Source organism: Gobio gobio, assembly GCF_949357685.1.
Source record: "Gobio gobio genome assembly, chromosome: 15".
In the NCBI taxonomy this organism is placed as follows: domain Eukaryota; kingdom Metazoa; phylum Chordata; class Actinopteri; order Cypriniformes; family Gobionidae; genus Gobio; species Gobio gobio.
Window position 1 is genome coordinate 2,543,831 of NC_137108.1, and position 21,491 is coordinate 2,565,321.

General features: G+C 39.4%; 1 protein-coding gene across 1 annotated transcript; it reads left to right on the top strand.

Annotated features, from left to right (window-relative positions):
• The first annotated feature begins 636 nt into the window (after positions 1-636).
• LOC307138165 (uncharacterized protein) lies at positions 637-17,654 on the top strand. Its single transcript, XM_079836332.1, has 8 exons — positions 637-940; positions 1,101-1,206; positions 2,201-2,276; positions 2,705-2,919; positions 5,072-5,204; positions 5,395-5,506; positions 5,713-5,952; positions 16,373-17,654. Exons 2-8 carry the CDS (start codon positions 1,132-1,134, stop codon positions 16,428-16,430), a joined length of 909 nt encoding a protein of 302 aa, XP_079692458.1. The 5' UTR covers positions 637-940; positions 1,101-1,131; the 3' UTR covers positions 16,431-17,654.
• The last annotated feature ends 3,837 nt before the right edge of the window (positions 17,655-21,491 follow it).

The window sequence follows — 21,491 nt, forward strand, 5'->3', positions numbered from 1 at the left end:
GCAGGACTAAAGCACTCACTGTCCCCAATGTTTCTGTCACTACACTGGATGTCCAAACACTGAAGTCTTAAACCAATATATATTACACAAAAGCCTTCTTTATGTTAAAAAATAAAGAAATTCAATCAAAATAAAAAACTGAAAAAGTTACATCTAATGGAAATCTGAAAACTTTTATTTAGTATTATTTTAAATACGCACTCTATGCTTGGAAAACACATGTAATACACAAAATAAAACTGCCAAACAAAGTGTTTAAAAATTCAACAAATTCTAAAATATACATTTAAATTGAAAGGCAGAGATCTGTAATATATCAAACAATACAAAAAGTAAATCTTGAATTATAGTTTCCATAAAAAATGCTTGTCAAAGTCGTGTCCTCACTTTGAATCAACTCCATCAGGATTTGTTTTTATAATTCTGAATAAATCAGGCAATGTTACGGTCATCTTTAACTCTGATGACCCCTTTCCTATCTTTTTTTAATCTTTTTTAAACAAACAGAGTTAAAGTCAATGTGTCAGCTCCGTCATCCTGGTGTAATAGTTTCTGTGATATATTCACTAGTGCAGTTTTGTTGTTTTTGTGTTTTCTTTTTTAAAGGGTGATGTAAATATTCATGTATTAAAACTTGAGCTGGAGTTCTGTGGATGTTTTGCCCTCCATGACACATTATGTCCCAATACTTCTGGCAATATAGTGTATATAGACTTGGGAAAAATAGGATAAGGTACCAAAATTAGTATGATGGGACGCAAGAGGAGCACGTAACCCGTCACTAATCAGATTAGACAGGATTATGTCTGTCTCATAAGTCTTGGTCTGTGAACATGCCATCGGACGACCAGCTGAAGAGAAACAAACAACACACACGTTTCACCGTTCAACAGGGATCTTCATTCAGCCTCTGAATCTTTCAACCACACATTGTGTCAAGGTATTGACCTGCTTCAGTGTTTTTATGAGAGTAAATAGCAGAATAGATTCCTCTTTCTCTAAAATGTTTGGCTGTCACTCTGATCGAGCAAACCAGAGTCAGAATTTAAGGACTTTATATACAGAATTATGCTTGAATTATGTTCTTGTATGTATTGCAGGCAATAGAGCACCATGTGAAATCTCCATAAAATGGCTGCTTATGTACTGTGGTCAGCATTCGTCTGGACTCTCAAGGGCCTGTTGTGCACATGGAGGTTTTTCTGGGTGATTATATATGTGCTCTTCAGTTAAAGAAGACCTATTACGCCCTTTCTCAGAGTCTTGCTGTTGTGTTCTGGCTCTACTAGAGCAGGTTTTCCTGCTGTAATGTTGATTATTTCCTCATATTCTCCAGTGTTGCGGCTCCTCTCTTCCCAGTCTGTCAGTAACGCTCTGTTTACTTCCTGTCTCTATGAAGCCCCTCCTTCTGAAAAACACACTGTGCTCTGATTGGTCGGCTGGAGCGGTGTGTTGTGATTGGTGCACTGCAGAAAATGCTTTTCTTACTTAGTATTTTTTTCTTGTTTTCAGTCCAAATATCAAAAAAATCTTACATTAAGAAGCATTTACGAGACAAGCAAAAGTTTTTGTCTCATTTTGGGGGAAAATAACTCAAAATTAAGGAAGTTTTTGCTTAAAATAAGCAAAATAATCTGCCAATGGGGTAAGCAAAATAATCTTAATTCAAACAGAAAACAAGATTATTTTGCTTATCCGACTGGCAGATTATTTAGCTAATTTTAAGCAAAAACGAACTTAATTTTGAGTTATTTCCCCCCAAAACAAAACAATCATTTTTATTTGGCTAGTTAATGCTTCTTGTTTTGAGAATTTTTAGATGTTTGGACCAGAAACAAGACAAAAATACTAAATAAGAAAATCATTTTTTGCAGTGTGTTTGGGAAATGCCCCGCCCCGCCCCTTACCATAACCGCCACACACGACTAACTCAACTCCGCCCCTTTATTCTGCGCATTAATTATTATAATGAGGAATGTTGTGACGTGTTGGTTCCTGAAGAAAATCAAGATGGAGGCGTTTCAGGAGCTCAGAAACACTGATATAGAGAAGAACTGGAACATCACACACTAAAGAAAGCATGGAAAAATGCATAATATGTCCTCTTTAATGCCAATGTTAATATATTGCATAAATACAGTATAGCCTATTACAGTTATTAGTGTAAAAATTAATAAATTGTTATTTGTTTGTACTGTAGGTCAGCCCATATTGTGCTCTAAAATCTGCACCATGGACCGAGCATGCATCCGATACTGACCATAAACTGACCACAGGTAAATCCAAACATCACAAGGAAAACGCATACATTTGATTATTATGCAAAATTAAACGTTTTAACTCTACGGAGACATCATATTTGATATGCAAGATGTTATGTCCATACCTGTCCAATAGATGGCAGGCTAGTTTTGTATAAAATAGTCTGACAAATAAAGGGGCCTTTTGCACTAAAGCAGAATTGATATCTGTTTGATATGAGTTTGTTCAATTCTGTCATGGATTACTCAACCCCTCATGTCTCACCTCTGAGAGTTTCTTTCTTTATTGTAAATGTGAAGGTTTTTGTCCATCCAAAACAACACTGACTTTCATTGTAGACATTTAAAAAAATATCTGTTCAACAAGAAATCCATAGAGTTACTACATTACTACATTTTTAGGCGAACTTTGTCTAAATATTAAGACTTTCATAAATCTGTAGTTGTCCAAGAGGTCAAGCATCTGGCAGGGACGGCTGTAAACCCGGAGAAGAAGGCCAGAGCAGAAGACTGTGTTCAGCGTGAACGCCTGTTCAAGAGACTGCTAAAGGCTGAAGGCGAGATTCAGGAGCTGAAGATAGAGATCGCAAATCAGAGAGCATCATGGGAGATGCGGTTTGTGGAGCTGCGAAAGAGACAGCATGATCTGAGAGACCAGGTATGTGGCTCAAATATGAATCTCATTCACAAACCACCTGTGACACTTCATCTGCTTTGCTGCTTTGATCGCCTGGCCCAACATTTAGTATGCACGCTTTTGACAATGAGTCGAGCGCTTCATTAGGGAATTGAAGTAGAAACAGGTTGCAGTAAATACTCTCCTGACATCCATTTTGTGTCTGAAAGGGACATTTCTACAAATGCTCAGGTCCCACGTTATATTAACATTTAAATTAATTTCATACAATGCACTTTTTGTGTATGCGTGTTTTTACATTGTAGTTACTTTTAAAAAAAAGACATGCATGTAATTGCATCTGTAATTAATTCTGTAATTGCATCTATAATGACACTGTTAACCCCTTAACCCTCTGGTGCTCTTCGGTCAATTCTGACTGGAACATTTTCTGTTTTGAAATTTAAAAAATCACAGCTTCATCAGAATGATATGAAACTTGATGACTTTTCTTGCATTAGGGATATAAACACACAAAAGCATTGAGGGCATGATTCGAGCATGCTAAGGGCTTGTGAATTGTGAAAAACACAATAAGAAAAAGTTTTTTTTGATTTTATGATAACGATATATATCACAATACAGTTATTTTGTGTTCATTTATCTCATTTATGTTATAAAAAATAAGGAAAAGAAGCAAAGTACAGACATACAATATAACAAAAATATGATTTTTTTCAGGTACAAAGGTTTATTTGACACCTCAGAATTAGTCAAATAAAATGTAAAAATAAAATATTGCATGGTCATCAGTGTATGAATTAAATATATTTTTTATCAAAGTGAAAAGTTATTCAGTCAAGAGCAGTAAGTTATTTTCTCTTTTGTTTGATTCACATTAAAGGGGTCATGAACTGGCTTTTTAATTTTTTTAGACTGTTGTCTGAGGTCAATGTATGATGTTTGCGTGGTTTTTACATTCATCAACATCATAATTAATCAGTAATAGGCTATTTTCTGCCCTGGTTTTGAGACTCTCTCCTGGAACGCTCTGTTTTTATGGGCGTGCCGCACTAAAGACTTGGAAGTACACGCCCACTGCTATGATTGGATAACAGTTTTGCATATTATAATGAGCTTCGCCTCCCCCGTCAGTACATGTGAGGAATTGTTTTGAAAACGGCAACCGGAATGATCCGCCCACAGGGCTCGCAAAACGTCTTTATCGAACAAACACAATGATTTATCTCTCATCCACCCACGATTGATTGGAATGTTATTTTTTATTACTTGGCAGACCTGATTGGTGGATATAACCGCAAACCGTGCATAACAAACACACACACACACACGTGTGCGTGTATTTTCACTATGCAAGTGCGAGCCCTGGCCCATACATGTTCGAGTCTGATCACAAATCGCACAACAATGAACCAACAACACCTCAAATACAAAGGATACTCCAGCCTGTGACAGCATGGAAGTTATGTTTAGTTAGACACGTACATAATCAGTAGATATCAAACGATTTCTCATGCAATACTATGACATATAAAAAATTTTTTTGCAATTGTGTTGCATCATTCCTGTCAGATCCAGAAGCCACAGCATCATTTTTTAATCTCATCCTGTCTGCAAATCCAGACACAAGTGCGCCATGAGCTTCAGACCATGCGATCAGATCGTTAAAATAGGGCTCTAGGTGTTATTTGAATTCCACTATATTAACTATATCATCTAAATTCACTGCTAGATTTGCTGGAAACATAGCATTCTGAGGACATCTGCTGGTTAAAGCCATGGAAATGCAACAAGAAGAGCAAAAACATGTTCAGTGATGCTGTAGAATAAACAGACCACTATCGTTCATTGGTGTGGATGCTAATATAGTTTTCATTAGTTATCATTGAACTCTAGGGTTGATTCAATTTTAAAGATCCCTTTATGCCAAAAAGGTTCTATATAAGGAGAAACGTCTTAAATCATTGCACCATACTGTCATGTTTTACTTTCATGTTTATGTTTTCATTTCAAATGTTCTAGTGATGAAGTATGTTATCAAAATAATTTTTTTATTAAAGCTAAATTATGTCGGACTACACCCATAAAACGGTCCCTTTAAAGGCTCGGTCGTGTATATGAAGCGCCTGACAGAACCCAAACCTTTTACACGTGTTACGTGTTATCGTTTCAGTTGTCCGCTGAGATTATGGTACGGTCTGGATTGCTGTACAGAGACACCGATTTAGAAGAAACAAACGAGGTCTTTGCAGAGTCCGTGCTGGAGAATGGACTTGATTCTGAGGAGAAGGAACATGGATGTTCTAGTAAGAGTTTCGTATTTGGTGGACATTTTCAACATCTGAAGTGAATTATCCATTGTTGCTTTCAACATCCCATTAGATGCCTTTAACATTAAATAAAGCACATTAACATGGAAAAGGCACCTTTTATTGTGTGTCACAGCGTCACATCTGGTTAGGACATAATGACACCATCTCTTCCAACTTTCCATAGGCGATCTCAGACCGATTCACCTGCGAAAGGGACCTGATATGGAATCACTTAGTTATGATCAAAGCTCCTGCCCATCAGACTCCAGAGCCACTTCTGCCATGTCTAACATCAGGTAACTTTGATGACGTTTTAATCTTGGCATGTTCGTTCCTGTCTGTCATTGTCACAATCAAGTGTTCCAGAGAACTGTGTAACAAACAGAAATATTTGCCTCTGGAATGCAGCGGTTGGCCAATCAGAAGTATTCCAGACAGCTGTGTAAAAATCAGTGATATGTTTAATGTCCATTGTATTAAAGTATATGTTCACTTTCTTCAGTCTAAGGTCTTGGAGGAGTGGAGTGGGACCTCATCGAGTGTTTGTACCACACTCTCCCCTGGATCTGAAGATCGGGCACAGGGTCCGAATCATGTTTCCCTCCGGACGGATCAGCACCGGTACCTTACGCTATCTGGGCAACATGCATAACTCTCCCGACTACCATCTTGGCGTAGAACTGGAGTTGGCTGATAATGGGCACCATGATGGCACGTATGGCGGGCAGAGCTACTTTGACTGGTATGATACTGTTTCTGGCATTCAGCCATTCAGATCATGGGAAACCTGTTTTTTATACTGATGAAAAGACTAGCTAATTCTGTGTTCACGGCATGCCGTAATTACCACAAGTGACGTACTCTGAGCTTTACAAGTTGTAATTACGAGTTCTCATAATTATGATAATCACAACATGGCGACAACATTATTTATAGATTATCATTTATATATCTAAAATTTCAATGAGGAGACTCTCAAATTAATGAGGGAATTTTACCATATTGAAGATTTCTGATAATATATTCAGTGTTATTTTAGTATTATTAATAAGACCTAAGGGTATTTTTACAATTAATTTTCCGCCTGGTTTTTATTTACTAAAAAAGCTTGTAAAACATCAACCCTGTTGTGCACAGACAATTGACACACCTCTTTTTTTTCAAGACAAGTTGCACTGTCAGTATATTTGTGTTGCATTGATGTCACCTGAATGTAAAATAAGTTATGGGACCATAAAGACAAATGAAAACATAAAACGGAAATTTAATCACTCAAATATTTATTGAAAACACACACAAATAAATAAAAGCTAAGCATATTTCCTCTGGAAAACAGTTTGTTCAAGTCTTTGGAGTCCTGGAACTCAGGAATAAACATGAGAACTTATACAGAACCAAAACTATTTACATTTTTCCAAAAAAAGTCCAGGCGTTTTTGGCCTCTTTGGATTTTGGATATTTACTGGTGCCAAGCCTCAAAACAGTTCCTATCAGGAACTTCCACAAACTTTCTCCTCAAACTTTTTCCTCAAACTTTCTCCACAAAACTACTCAAAACTGCAGCGCGTCTCTCTCTCTCTCTCTTCAACACTACTAGCCGTGCGTCTCTCTCTCTCCACAATAACAGAGCTGTGGTTCATGCGTAATGACGCACACCAACGGATGACGGATCAGCCTGTCATTGGTCAAACCCTCATCCAAAAATGATGGAAAATTTATAAATTATGGACGTCAAGTGGATAAATCTTGGATGTAAGCGTTTTGATTTATTGCTGAACAACTCCAAAAAGATGCACATGTTCCAGGCTGGATAGAAAACCTTCTGTAAAGGCTACAAAGACACCAAAGACACCCCCGTGATGGCTAGCTCGTTAGCTTTCTGCTGGAAAAAACGGTAAGAAAATCGATAAAAGTTTTATGAAATAATATAGATATTTATCGGAGGTGCCGTGTGACGTCGTGGGCGATGCCGTCGGGCTCTGAGGGTTAAGATACTATTATAGTTTTTTTCATAATATTTAGTTTTTATTTTTGAATGTACCATTTCTATGGAAGCTTGTTTCCGCTACAGAATAAAACATTTTAAAAGATATTTGCGATTTTTTATCTCACCTTCTCGCAATTCAGACTTTTATTCTCAGAAATGCCAGATTTAAAGTAAAAATTATGAGATATAAGTCAGAATTGCGTGATATGAAGTCAGAATTGCGTGATATAAAGTCAAAATTGCGTAATGTAAAGTCAAAATTGCGAGACAAAGTCAGAATTGCGGGAGGTCAAAACGGGAGGATGTTCTGGAGGTGGATGAGAGGCCAAATGGGAGGAACCAGGGCGGTGCAGACGGCGGAGGGCACCATGGAGGAGTGGATGGTGGTAGGATCCAGGAAGGTACAGACAGCCAACGAGATTTCAGAGCAACCCAGGAGACAGCCATAATCGAGGCGATCCATCATGGCAGCATTGATGAAGGGAGGAGCTCTGCATACGCTGGCTCCCTTCAGCCCTTCACTATTAGCCCTGCCCTGATCCGCCTTGCCCGTCTGCCCTGTGAAAACCTTATCCCAAGATGTTTTTGGACACAGAATGTAGTGTATATCCCGTCCGAATGATGGCCAAACTTTACTGATGGTTTATCAAGTTTATTATGTCCTTTTTCACTCCAAAAAATCATCGTAAGAGCTGAACAAACAAAGCATAAGAAGTTTGCATTAACGTCTCATTCACAAACGAACTCTCCGTTGCATTACCATTAACATACACAGCAAATTACACAAAAACACTCACACAACTAACAGTAAACAAACATATACACAGACCGTATGCCTTTTCGCGGGTGCAGTTAATAACTGGTAAACTTTGTATCTGCAAAACAACTCTGATAAACTGCGTGCAAGCTCTTCCTTTCGTTACCCGTAGACTATAATACCCATCAAAATCGGAGTCCTCCTTAGTAGGACAGATAATGTAGACCTTAAACATTTCTGAAATTAAATTATTTACATATAACCAGTTTAATATGGAGAGACACTGAAATGTAGACCTTCGTGTTTTTGACCTACAGTGTTAACGTTACATGACGAGAGAACAGTGTTATTATGGTTTGTATGTTAGCAGGGACTTTAATCGTAACTTAACGAGAGTTTGACAAACAGAAAATCCTCTCAGGATCCCTGGAGTCAGTGTTGCAGTACCTCAGGCACGACATTTGAGCATTTTTGTAGCATAAACACCATCAAACCGATGAGAGCTTCGGATTTTCCAATGTTTCTCTAAGGCGCTGAAACCTAAAGAAGTCCGAGTTCCGGTCCCAGCGCAACTGATACTCAACTGCTATTGGCTCATCTGCGTTCGAGGGGAGGGGCTTACCGATAGGTCAATTGGCTCCGCCATGGCTCCTTGTGCCCTCGGCTCCACCTGGGACCGTCGTCTCCTTGGCTCCACCAGGCTTTCTCGTCCTACCGGCTACATCACGTAGGGAGATGGTGAGACCCAGGTGGCGTCCGATGGACAGAGAGACCCGGTTACACTGACGAACAAGGAGACCAAGGCAGAGTCCAGGTGACAAGGAAGGACCAAGGTGACACCGGTGTGAGTGAGTGAGCCTGGTGAAGCCTGAGGGATGGAGGAGCCCGATGGAGCTGGAGGGATGGAGCTCAGCCGATCGCCCGGAAGTCTGTGGCAATGGTGCGACCAGGGTGTAGCCGGTAGGACGAGAAAGCCCGGTGGAGCCGAGGAGACGCCGGTCCCAGGTGCAGCCGAGGGCACGAGGAGCCATGGAGGAGCTTATTGGTTGATGGTCCGAGGTGGAACTGAGGGCTCAGAGGGATGAGGCGGAGCCTGGGACTCCTCACGCCAGGGCAGACGGGCAAGGCGGATCAGGGCAGGGCTGATGGTGAGGGGCTGAAGGGAGCCAGCGTATGCAGAGCTGGCTTCAGTGGAGCGTGCAGAAGACTGGGTGTGGATGGAGGCTCTGTGATGGACAGGATTGTGGTGATGACAAACTAGGGCTGGACGGGACCTGTGTTGACGATGAAGACAGACGTGAGGGTTAGGGTTACAATGGGAATGGACCAGCAGCACAGAAGTTTCGTGGGTGGGCAGTAGGGGTGTAACGGATCGCAGTTGATCCGTGATCCGTTTGGATCACGACCCACGGTTCGGCACGCACGTGACCTGCGGAGTTATTGCGCATTTTTTTAAACTTGTGGATTAATCTGAATTGTTTAGCGATCGCAGACTAAAAGAGCTTTTTAAGTGATCTCGTTCCTTTAAACTCGATGCTGAGTTTAAGAGAAACACATGTGTTCACGTGAACAGGGCATGTTAATCAGTCAACAGTGGCTAGCGGAGAAGTAGATGTATGGGATCATTTTGGCTTCCCCGTAAAATGTAATGATGACGGAAGAAGGGTGGTGGACAAAACTAGCACTGTGGCACAAGAAAGCTATATGAAAGTGGCGCATACATCGAGCATGGCACCTGCTGACGCCCGTTTCACACATACTCCGTTTGCAGTGCTTATGGGGTGCGTATTTTTTTCCGTTCCGATGTTAACGGATACAGCTTTCACACTGCAAACGGCTTCGGTCCGTCAGTGAGTCTATTTTTTAATGTGCTGGCGCTGAAATAAAGTGACAGCGCATCCGCACTAAAACAAACATGTATTCAATGCGAAAATCTAGTAATTCCACCACAGATGCATATAATGTAACGTCTACTCGGTTTTAAAGTCAACACATGCTTTTTGCCTCGAGTAAACAAGGAAAAATAATGGAGAGCACCTGTCCTTTCTTGGAGGTGGAAAAACAAAGTTCTTTATGACCTGCAGGATATCTTGTTAAAAGATTTAAAAATGAAAGAAAAGACGAGAGTCGGTTTTTGTCTATCGTAAGTTACATGAGCAACGTAATATATACATCTAAAGTAGGTACTAGGCTATATAAATATAAAGTAATGAATTCAATAAAACGTCGTTTAAGTGTAGTGTGTTTAAACATTATATCTATAAAATAGTGTATAGGCCTACAAAGAGAATTGCAATGCTGACAAGTGTGAGAGGTCTACTCTCTACCTGAGAATGTTGACATTCTAATCTTAAAAAAATAAAATAAATTGTCATTATAAGCTCAGGCCCATTTTCACGTCTCAGGTTGTTTTTCACATGTTACACTTTAACAACTGAGTAAAATTTGATTTATTCAGATGGTTATTTCTTTTCTTTTCTTTTTGTTAAAACCATATAGGTCATGTTAACACCAAAAGTTTTCATGTAATAAATGGAAAGCAAATAAAAATGGTCTCCTCCCCCTTTTATTCTGATCCGACAAATGATCTGATCCGTGACTCATGATCCGTAGTGTGATCCGAACCGTGAGTTTTGTGATCCGTTACACCACTAGTGGGTAGGGTGGAAAGCACTACATCCAACTCCCAGTCGGTCAGGCTTTCCTCCTCATCTATCACCACCAATATTCCCACAAACCTGATCAAGCTTATTATTTACAAAGCAAACTCAAATTATCCAGTACGAGAAGCAGGTAACGTGCTGCAACACACAAACAATACCGGACAACAGAAAGGAGCACAAAGAGTAACTTAAATACACAGTGATAATGACAATATAACGAACAGGTGTGAAGATTAGACGTGTCCATGACAACTGATGACTGGCGGGAAACAGGTAACTGATAAATGCAAACTAAAAGTCCATGAAAACTAAACTAAACACAGAGTGTGACAATAATAACACATCTTTTAACACCACAGTTCTCATTTTTCAGGCTAACATTCATTATTTATATCCCTTACCGCCCACATCAAATAAAATGTAGGCTATTGTCTTCCCTGAATATTAATGCTGATTATTTTTCTGTTTGTTGTTATTAATATATCACGAAAAAAAGAATTCCACTGAATGCCAAATAGCAAATTTGCTTTGACTGGACAGTTGGAATATCATGAAGATTAGTTTCACAGTTTGACAGCAGTCAGTCAGCAAGCAGGAAGTTCTCTTATTATTATTCCAACGGAAAACAAGAAAACAAAAGCTGAAGGGATTTATCTTGCATGTCTGGTTTGTTTAGTGATATGAGTTTTAATATTGAGTCTGGGTGTTATGTTTTGTGAAGGCTAACAGAAACAAACACTGAATTAAAGAGTGGGAAACGATAAAGCATCTGGTCTGCTCCACTGGTATAAACGGTTTTACACCCTGTCTCTACACCAGAAGAGTCGCCTCAAAGCAAATAGAGCCCGTTATCATCAGTGCTGCCGTCTATTCTAGATGCCGACAGTGAAAGTCTTGTTCTATTTCTGACGTAATCTGCGCGAATGGGGCAAAAAAGTGGCCCTGTTAAACCCACCATTTTTAACATTGCTTACTAACATAAACAATATCAATGTTATTCATTATTTATTGAAATGCTTATCACTAACATTAATGAATGACATACTACTTTACATTATAATTTGTCTTTCCGGGTGCTCATGCCAATTTTACACATCTATTTTCCATACAGGGAAGTTTAATATCAGTAAAGTTCAATCCCTACCATAAATCAGTCCATATAACACAATGCTCTGGTATGGTAGAAGACTTGCAGAATAACTCTTTCTAGTGGCTGTAGTATTTGTCCTTTTTAGGAGCTTGACATTCTACTAACTTTGCAACTACATGTCAACTAACTGTCATTAGAGTATTTGTCTGAATAATATTTACTAAAACTTTATTTTGTTGGTCCTCCAACAGACATTCTACTGACTATAAGTAACTTGGCAACTACAATTCAACTTATTCTACTAACCCGAACCCTAACACCTAACCATAACCTACCAGTCTACTGACAGTCAACTAATACCCTAATAACAGTTAGTTGACATGTAGTTGCAAAGTTACTTATAGTTAGTAGAATGTTTAAAGTGGACTATCGAAATAAAGTGTAACCAAAGAGGGTACAAATTCTTATGTTTATGAAAAATACTGCATATGAGAATGATTTGTGAAGGATCATGTGACACTGAAGACTGGAGTAATGATGATAAATTCAGCTTTGATCACAGGAATTAATCACACTTTACTGTATATTCACATAGAAAACAGCTGATCTACACTGGAGGAATATGTGTTATCAAATAAATTCAGCCTTCTTCTTTCAAAAACATAAAAAATGTAAATTATTTCAAACTTTTGATCGCCTGTGAGTAAATGAATGCATTTGAACTAATTAGCAAATTATACCAATATTTATTTTAGTAGCTGGGACACTTTCCTAACAGGACATGGTCTATTTGAATATGAAAGGTGCCAGTTTGACCATATTTTAGTGTAAATTTGAGAATTATATTTTGAGTTTTATGAATCATCAAATGACTGAAGAAAGCCTGGAGACAGATATAAACATTCACTCTTATCTGATATGCTGAAAATGGCTACGCTAATGTTTCTTTATTCATCGTGTGACGAATAACGTAAATTACATTTAAATCGGAGGAATTCGAAAAGTGAGTGGTAGTTTACATAACTGGAAATTAATAACATTGTTCTGTTGCATATTTTCCCTCAGCTCGCATTCTTCAAGCATTAAAAAGTGTGTTATGAAACTCTGCTGCTCGGTTTCTTCAGAGCCGTTGAAAAACAGAGTTACGACACTCCCATAGACTTCCATAGGAACTGAGGAATGCGGAAGTAAAGCGTGTCATGGAGCGATCAATAGTTCCAAACAACCAATAGTTCCAGCATTGAACCCCATTCATTTCAGTGCATCTCAAGCACACTCGCTAGCAAATTGATGAAATTACTGCATATTTTGAGATTTTATGGCATTAGTTTACCTCTCAGGAATATAAATAGAAGTGGTATTTTATGAAGCGTGTTATAGTTAATGTTGTTATATAATAGATGGTTAGACTCTAACTGCAGTTAGATAACATGAGCAGCACTGCAACAGCTAATATATCGTCGAATGCGTTTCTATGAAGTCAGCCCATTCAAGGAATAACATAAATTTGGATAAAAGAGTTGAATTAAATTGGTTGCCCTGTTTTTTTTAAACACTATTTAAAACTTCTTTCTTGGGTTAAATTCTGTATATGCTAGAATCATTCATTTATATTCACCTGTTGTGTATGCTTATGTGAGTATCATAAAATAACATTCGGACGTTAACAACATTTAAATCATAAAAGAAATGACACTAACCAGTAGATGGCGGAAGAGGAACACTTATTGGCTCATTAGCCATTTTTTCTTCGATATGGATTCTCATTCCTGGTAAATTAAGGACTGGTCATTATTTTCAACAGAAATGCCCGTGATTGGCTACAACACTCAATGCTTTAAAATCATACACTCATATGAACCCAAATAAAATAACCAGATCACTAAAAAAAAAGTCTTCATCTCTCCCCAGAATAAAATGCTACTGTAAAGCCCAGTCGAAGTCGATGCACATATTGTGTTAATATTTAATCTGTTTTTCTATGGCTCTGGGTTTCTGTGGACAGTAAATCCCGCCTGAAAATCTCAAACATTTTGAAATTGACGAGTGGTTTTGAAGTTTTTCACAAAAATGAATTCATTAAGCCCTTGTCTAGCGATCCCAATAGAGATGCGCGGTATACCGGTACTGGGAAAATACCGTTATATATTTTATTACAAACTGTACAATATCATGATTTTGCTAATTTCAGTATATGCTGCTGTTCCGAAGTTAGGTCCGCTAGATGGCAGCGCGCTACCCAAACTTGCGCGAAACCGGCAAATGTGGCAACATAGAGGAACAAAATGAATACAGTAGTTGAATCTCAATCAAGACGCTCAAAACAAATTAATAAAGAGAGGAGTAGACATTAAATTTGGAATTACTTTGCTTATAAAACTGCTGAAGAACCATCAAATCCACCAAAACCATGTGTGTTTGTTGTTGGTATGAGCGCAAAGAATGCTCTCTCTCAAAGAGCTCCCATCCCATGTATTACGAAATGCTATATAATCGCTTGCATGTTCAAATTGGCGAGGTTTAAAAAGACGTGGGCAAGTGATTTCCGTCAGCTGTCCCAAAACGAAAGCATTAGTGTTGAATCTGAGCGCGCAGATTGCTTTTATAGTGCATGTGCGATGTCTTTTGAAGCCAGAAGCAATTTGCTCATTTTGAGAGATAGAGAAAGGAGTAATGCTGAAATTACTTCTCACAAGAAAGTTAACAAATTACTGATGTGATGATATGTGTTGATTAATTTAATAATAAACATTTGCGGTAATTTCCCGCTTTATAAACCTCAAACTTGCGAGAGTGAGTGAAATTATGCGCAATACCCACGCCAAAATTCAGACCCTGTGTGGTATTTAATATCGGTATTTCGGTATTAGATTGTGGTACCGTACTGAATCATCCCTGTACTTCCTGCTTTAATGACGTCAGTAGAACTGTTTGTTGAATAACCTCCGCCCACAAGAATACGCGAAAAAGGGGGCGTGGTCTTGTTGCTCTCCCACGTGGAGAAGAGGAAGTGTTGCGTTCGGTTCGGTTCGGTTGCGTTTGTCGCTATGTCGTTCAGACGCTGTTATTTTCATCCCGGAGTCAAATCACCTTTGTTTGGCCTTCAGGGGCTGTAGTTTGAGCGCGTGCATCTCCCCATTATGGTAAGAGGCGGGACCTTTCCGGGCAACGTGCGCTAAGCTGCTGTCCAATCACAACACGGGAACCGCTGGCCCAATCAGAACTCGTTACACTGTAAAACATAATAAGTTGACTTTACTTAGAAAAAGTGAGGAAACCGATTGCCTTAAAATTTTCAAGTAAAGCAGAGTATTTTTTTTTTGTCGGCTAAAGTTAACAAAATTTGTACAGAAAACTTGTTAATGAAGTATACTTAACTCAAAATTATTAGTTATGTTAACTTGTTATTAGTGCTCACATTACTAGGAAAATATTAGGAAACCGATTGCCTTAAAATGTTCTTACTTAAACCGTTTAAGTTTTGTCAACTTAATTCTATCTGGGATCTGAGGAAGTGTACTCCCAGAGTGCATTGTGGCATGAATAAATTAATTGCTTCGTTTTACTATTTTTAGCTTTATTTTACTATTTGTCTTTTGTCAGTATAACCCGAATAATGACAGCAAGTAAAATAGTAAAGGTCGTATTAATAATAAAAAAATTAAAAACAAATATATATATTACTTACCTTCTTTTGAAATCATACAACTGATTTCTTGTTGCATTGCTGCATTAACAGGAAGTTAATTATTATAATATGAATGAAGTTCCAACTGTCCAACCAAAGGGAACACTAATCACAATTATGGTGAGAGGAAGTGGAGGAAATGAGTGATAAGTATATAAAAAAATTGCACCACCTCAAAAACACTTTGCCCATCCGCCTGCTTGTTTTTTTGCTTTGGCAAATGGTACTCAAACCAGTCAAGTAATGTTTACTTGAGTTTTCTAAGTAACGAAGGCATAGCATGCAAATAGTTCAGATTACTTAATTGTTTTAAGTAAGTTCAACAAATGATTGGACATTAAGTAAAGTTTACTAAAAAAAGTATTAGTAAGAACAACTGTTGGATTTTAAAGGAGGGACTTCATAGAACAGGGAAATCCTCAAGCCGTTTTTAGGACAGTGAAAACAGCGGTATACAGATTAGTAAATTGTGTGAAAAATACTGTTTTTTTACACGCGAAACATGAACACATGTTATATTGCACACTGTAAACACAATCAAAGCTTCAAAAAAACAGGAAAAACGGGACCTTTAAGGTTTTTTAATAGAGAATGTGAAAATAACAATACAATTTTTTTGCTTATTGCGACTCATTTAGCCAGCACGGGTCAGTAAAATTGTCCAGCCGCCCACCGGGAAAACTCCTGGTGCTCCAGATGGCCAGTCATGATTTCGTAACGTTTGCGTCCAGTGTAGACAGCCGATGTTACAATGTTGCAGAGCATTCTCTTCTGCAAGTACTTACGAGTTTCATCTCATCTCGCTGTGAATCTTCGGTGTAAACGCGACCCGCAAGAACACCTCAACGCCCCCTTTCAAAATATTGCTGACAGCGCCCCCGATGTTCTCTGAATGCCCCCTCTTATAAAAACAATACATGTCTTCATTGCTGTTCTTTTCTTCTGATATTTCTTTTTAATCTCCTCTTTCTCTTCAGTAATCCAGGACACGGTGCATTTGTAGCATTCAGTAAGTTGTTGATGGCTTGGGAGTAGATCAGAGACACTGCAGTCATGAGCTGTTGACCACCCTGGACCCTCGACAAAAACCCAAAAGGATCTCTCCATTGGCTTTTGGATTATTGACAAAAATAAGCTCTGTGTCTAACAAAAGTTTGTGATACTTGCATGTTTTGTTCATCATTAATAAAAAGAAATGGTATGAATTTTAAAGCATAAATGCAGAAGTCAAAAGCTAAACATGAACTACACCACATGACTTCAATGTCGCCATCATTCAACGACTCTTTTAGTCTTTATTTAAATCATTTTCCCTGGAATTTTGCAGGACGGAGTCAGAAGTGCTGAAATGCAAACTCGTTTGCAGGTTTTGGCTTACAAGAATACATAATCCCTGCAGCACTGCATTCACTTGTGTGTCGTGTAACTAGTACATTAACTTCTTATATGCAAACTAGTGACCTTTACCTTAAAGGTGAAGTGTGTGATTTCTGTGCCTCTAGCGTCATCAAGTGAAATAGCAAAAATGATGACTGTTTTCCCAAACCCTCCCAAAACAGTCCTAGCCCAGAATTGTGCTGTTGGTTGCACAATGTTTCCGGGGTTTCATACAAGGTGCTTAAAATGCTTGAAGAACTTGAATTTGACTTCATTGAAGTCCTGCATGGAAAACCCTTGAAAAAGCCATATTTATGAAAAGGCACTTGAAAAGTGCTTGAATTATTGAAAGACAATATCCCAGACAACAACATAGTTTCGGCCCAGATCCGGCCCATATCTGGTATACGTTGAATCCACATGTTTCAGATGAGGCCCGGATATGTGAAATTACTGCACAATTTTATGATAAAACAATCTTTTCACACAAAATGAGTGCTGCAGCCCATCTGATATCGATGTAGAGCTATTGCGCATGGCTATGAACGTGACATTGCTCATATAAATATCCAAGTATATAATATAGCTTTCATTCTTCAGGTCAATCCATGAGAAAAAAATCAGTTTGAATAAGGAATATATCTTTGTCAGAGTATCCTTTCAATGGTTAAAGTTACCACAGTCATTGCATGTGCTGCACTTGTACCATTTTGTTTTATTTGTATTTATCTTTGTAGCTTTTTTAGAATGATAATAAAGATATTGTTTGATACGTGAAATCTCTGATTGTAGTCCTTGAAAACCAAAAAAGTCGTGTTTGAAAAGTCCTCGAATTTCAGTATCTGTACGAATGTCTTTGCTCAGTAAAGGGATAGTTCACCCAAAAATGAAAATTACCCCATGATTTACTCATCCTCAAGTCATGTGTATGACATTCTTCTTTCAGACGAACACAATCTGAGTTATATTAAGAAATGTCCTGACTCTTCCAGGCTTTATCATGGCAGTGGGGCGCTCGCACACAAATTAGCCACCAGTTCTGCAGAACATATTGTGTTGGTGACTGTGGAGGAAATTCCGTGAAATTCTGTATTTAAACAACACATTCACAACAGTAGCTCAGAGAATGATCAAATCAGCTAAAATATTTACATATAAGCAGCAGGCATGTGTAAAACCGTGATGAATGACTTCAGTTTCTGTGGAATTCTGCACACATTCCAGGCATATCTACTTATTGCCAATATCCGCTAATGCAAAACACACTATTGAACAGGGACAAAGTTGACTTTTAAACAGCCACATGAGCCAAATATCAGCCGCCTCTCATTTGCATTCTACTATTTCAGGTTCAGGTTCAAAATTCCCTGTATTTACTGTACATCACAACTGTGATCTGCAGGATCTGTATGCTGAAGGATGTGTTCAGGTGTTTTTGGAAGTTGAGAGGATGTTAACTCTTTTCCCGACATAAAGTTTAAAGGCTTACACGGTAGGCATAGGCAGAGGGTGAATCAACTCTAGGGTAAGGCTAGATGTGATTCCTCCTTAAAAACACATTTAAATACAATGTCATGAAATAGTTACGTGCTGCCTATCAACAACCTACACATCCCAGTATGAACGCTCTTGTTATTAAAGTGGTTATGTTCAGAAACACAGACAAGCATATGCGTGATTTGGCATGGCAGCCAGTTCGAATAATAAATAGCCTCACCATTGCCTTACCTAATGCAGCAAACATACGTGTTTTCTTCAAATTCTGAACGGATTATCACCTAAAAAAAAAACATGCATAAAAGTGATCCCTAAAGCTGTCACTCATCTCAATTCATCACAATCTCACAAACTTCAGCTAATCGATTAAGCCGACTGTACGATGAATATCTTATTTAGCCTACATAATGTCTACATGTTAAATTATAACGATCTCAGCACAGGACAAAAAAAAGGGGATTGTCTAACTTAAACACGTCTGATTGGTCGTTGAGTTCAAGGAATAATCAGATATGTTTGTGATTGGCTACATTGCTCAACGATGCAAAAATACATTGTAAATAGAAAAGCCTATTTATTTTAGTTTCGACAATCACCAAATCTGTTTATGTTTATGAGTTTATTATGAGAGTATTCGCGATAGTGTATGCACTGAACAAATCTCCAGTGTTTCAGCGATTACTAATCTTAATTTCTCTGATTGGTCATTAGCATTCCTAAACTGATTGGTTTTAGTGTGCAACGCTTTAAAATGCCTATGACGGTAGGGGGCGCTATTACACATCTCCTGAAAGAGTAGAAAATCTCCTGATCAAAACCCAGGCGAAGAAGAACAGAAACAAGCGATATCATATGTAAGCAGATGCATATGTAAAATAACGTGATCATCAACATTAAACATCATATAAATCAAAACTGCCTAATGTTACTGAATGAAATGTGGACCCAGGATGAGCTCTAGGACTGTGAAGATTTACGAGTGTGTGTTACGAGTGTGTTACGTGTTAGTGAAGCGCTTGCATTGAGCGTGTGTTACGAGTGTGTGTTACGTGTTAGTGAAGCGTTCGCATTGAGCGTGTGTTACGAGTGTGTGTTACGTGTTAGTGAAGCGCTCGCATTGAGCGTGTGTTATGAGTGTGTGTTACGTGTTAGTGAAGCGCTCGCATTGAGCGTGTGTTACGAGTGTGTGTTACGTGTTAGTGAAGCGCTCGCATTGAGCGTGTGTTACGAGTGTGTGTTACGTGTTAGTGAAGCGCTCGCATTGAGCGTGTGTTACGAGTGTGTGTTACGTGTTAGTGAAGCGCTCGCATTGAGCGTGTGTTATGAGTGTGTGTTACGTGTTAGTGAAGCGCTCGCATTGAGCGTGTGTTATGAGTGTGTGTTACGTGTTAGTGAAGCGCTCGCATTGAGCGTGTGTTACGAGTGTGTGTTACGTGTTAGTGAAGCGCTCGCATTGAGCGTGTGTTACGAGTGTGTGTTACGTGTTAGTGAAGCGCTCGCATTGAGCGTGTGTTACGTGTTAGTGAAGCGCTCGCATGGAGCGTGTGTTACGAGTGTGTGTTACGTGTTAGTGAAGCGCTCGCATTGAGCGTGTGTTATGAGTGTGTGTTACGTGTTAGTGAAGCGCTCGCATTGAGCGTGTGTTACGAGTGTGTGTTACGTGTTAGTGAAGCGCTCGCATTGAGCGTGTGTTACGAGTGTGTGTTACGTGTTAGTGAAGCGCTCGCATTGAGCGTGTGTTACGAGTGTGTGTTACGTGTTAGTGAAGCGCTCGCATTGAGCGTGTGTTATGAGTGTGTGTTACGTGTTAGTGAATTGCTCGCATTGAGCGTGTGTTACGAGTGTGTGTTACGTGTTAGTGAAGCGCTCGCATTGAGCGTGTGTTACGAGTGTGTGTTACGTGTTAGTGAAGCGCTCGCATTGAGCGTGTGTTACGAGTGTGTGTTACGTGTTAGTGAAGCGCTCGCATTGAGCGTGTGTTACGTGTTAGTGAAGCGCTCGCATTGAGCGTGTGTTACGAGTGTGTGTTACGTGTTAGTGAAGCGCTCGCATTGAGCGTGTGTTATGAGTGTGTGTTACGTGTTAGTGAAGCGCTCGCATTGAGCGTGTGTTACGAGTGTGTGTTACGTGTTAGTGAAGCGCTCGCATTGAGCGTGTGTTACGTGTGTGTGTTACGTGTTAGTGAAGCGCTCGCATTGAGCGTGTGTTACGAGTGTGTGTTACGTGTTAGTGAAGCGCTCGCATTGAGCGTGTGTTATGAGTGTGTGTTATATGTTAGTGAAGCGCTCGCATTGAGCGTGTGTTACGAGTGTGTGTTACGTGTTAGTGAAGCGCTCGCATTGAGCGTGTGTTACGAGTGTGTGTTACGTGTTAGTGAAGCGCTCGCATTGAGCGTGTTTTATGAGTGTGTGTTATATGTTAGTGAAGCGCTCGCATTGAGCGTGTGTTACGAGTGTGTGTTACGTGTTAGTGAAGCGCTCGCATTGAGCGTGTGTTATGAGTGTGAGTTATATGTTAGTGAAGCGCTCGCATTGAGCGTGTGTTATGAGTGTATGTTACGTGTTAGTGAAACGCTCGCATTGAGCGTGTGTTATGAGTGTGTGTTACATGTTAGTGAAGCGCTCGCATTGAGCGTGTGTTACGAGTGTGTGTTACGTGTTAGTGAAGCGCTCGCATTGAGCGTGTGTTATGAGTGTGTGTTACATGTTAGTGAAGCGCTCGCATTGAGCGTGTGTTACGAGTGTGTGTTACGTGTTAGTGAAACGCTCGCATTGAGCGTGTGTTATGAGTGTGTGTTACATGTTAGTGAAGCGCTCGCATTGAGCGTGTGTTACGAGTGTGTGTTACGTGTTAGTGAAGCGCTCGCATTGAGCGTGTGTTATGAGTGTGTGTTACATGTTAGTGAAGCGCTCGCATTGAGCGTGTGTTACGAGTGTGTTACGTGTTAGTGAAACGCTCGCATTGAGCGTGTGTTATGAGTGTGTGTTACGTGTTAGTGAAGCGCTCGCATTGAGCGTGTGTTACGAGTGTGTGTTACGTGTTAGTGAAGCGCTCGCATTGAGCGTGTGTTACGAGTGTGTGTTACGTGTTAGTGAAGCGCTAGCATTGAGCGTGTGTTACGAGTGTGTTACGTGTTAGTGAAGCGCTCACATTGAGAGTGTGTTATGAGTGTGTTACATGTTAGTGAAGCGCTCGCATTGAGCGTGTGTTACGAGTGTGTGT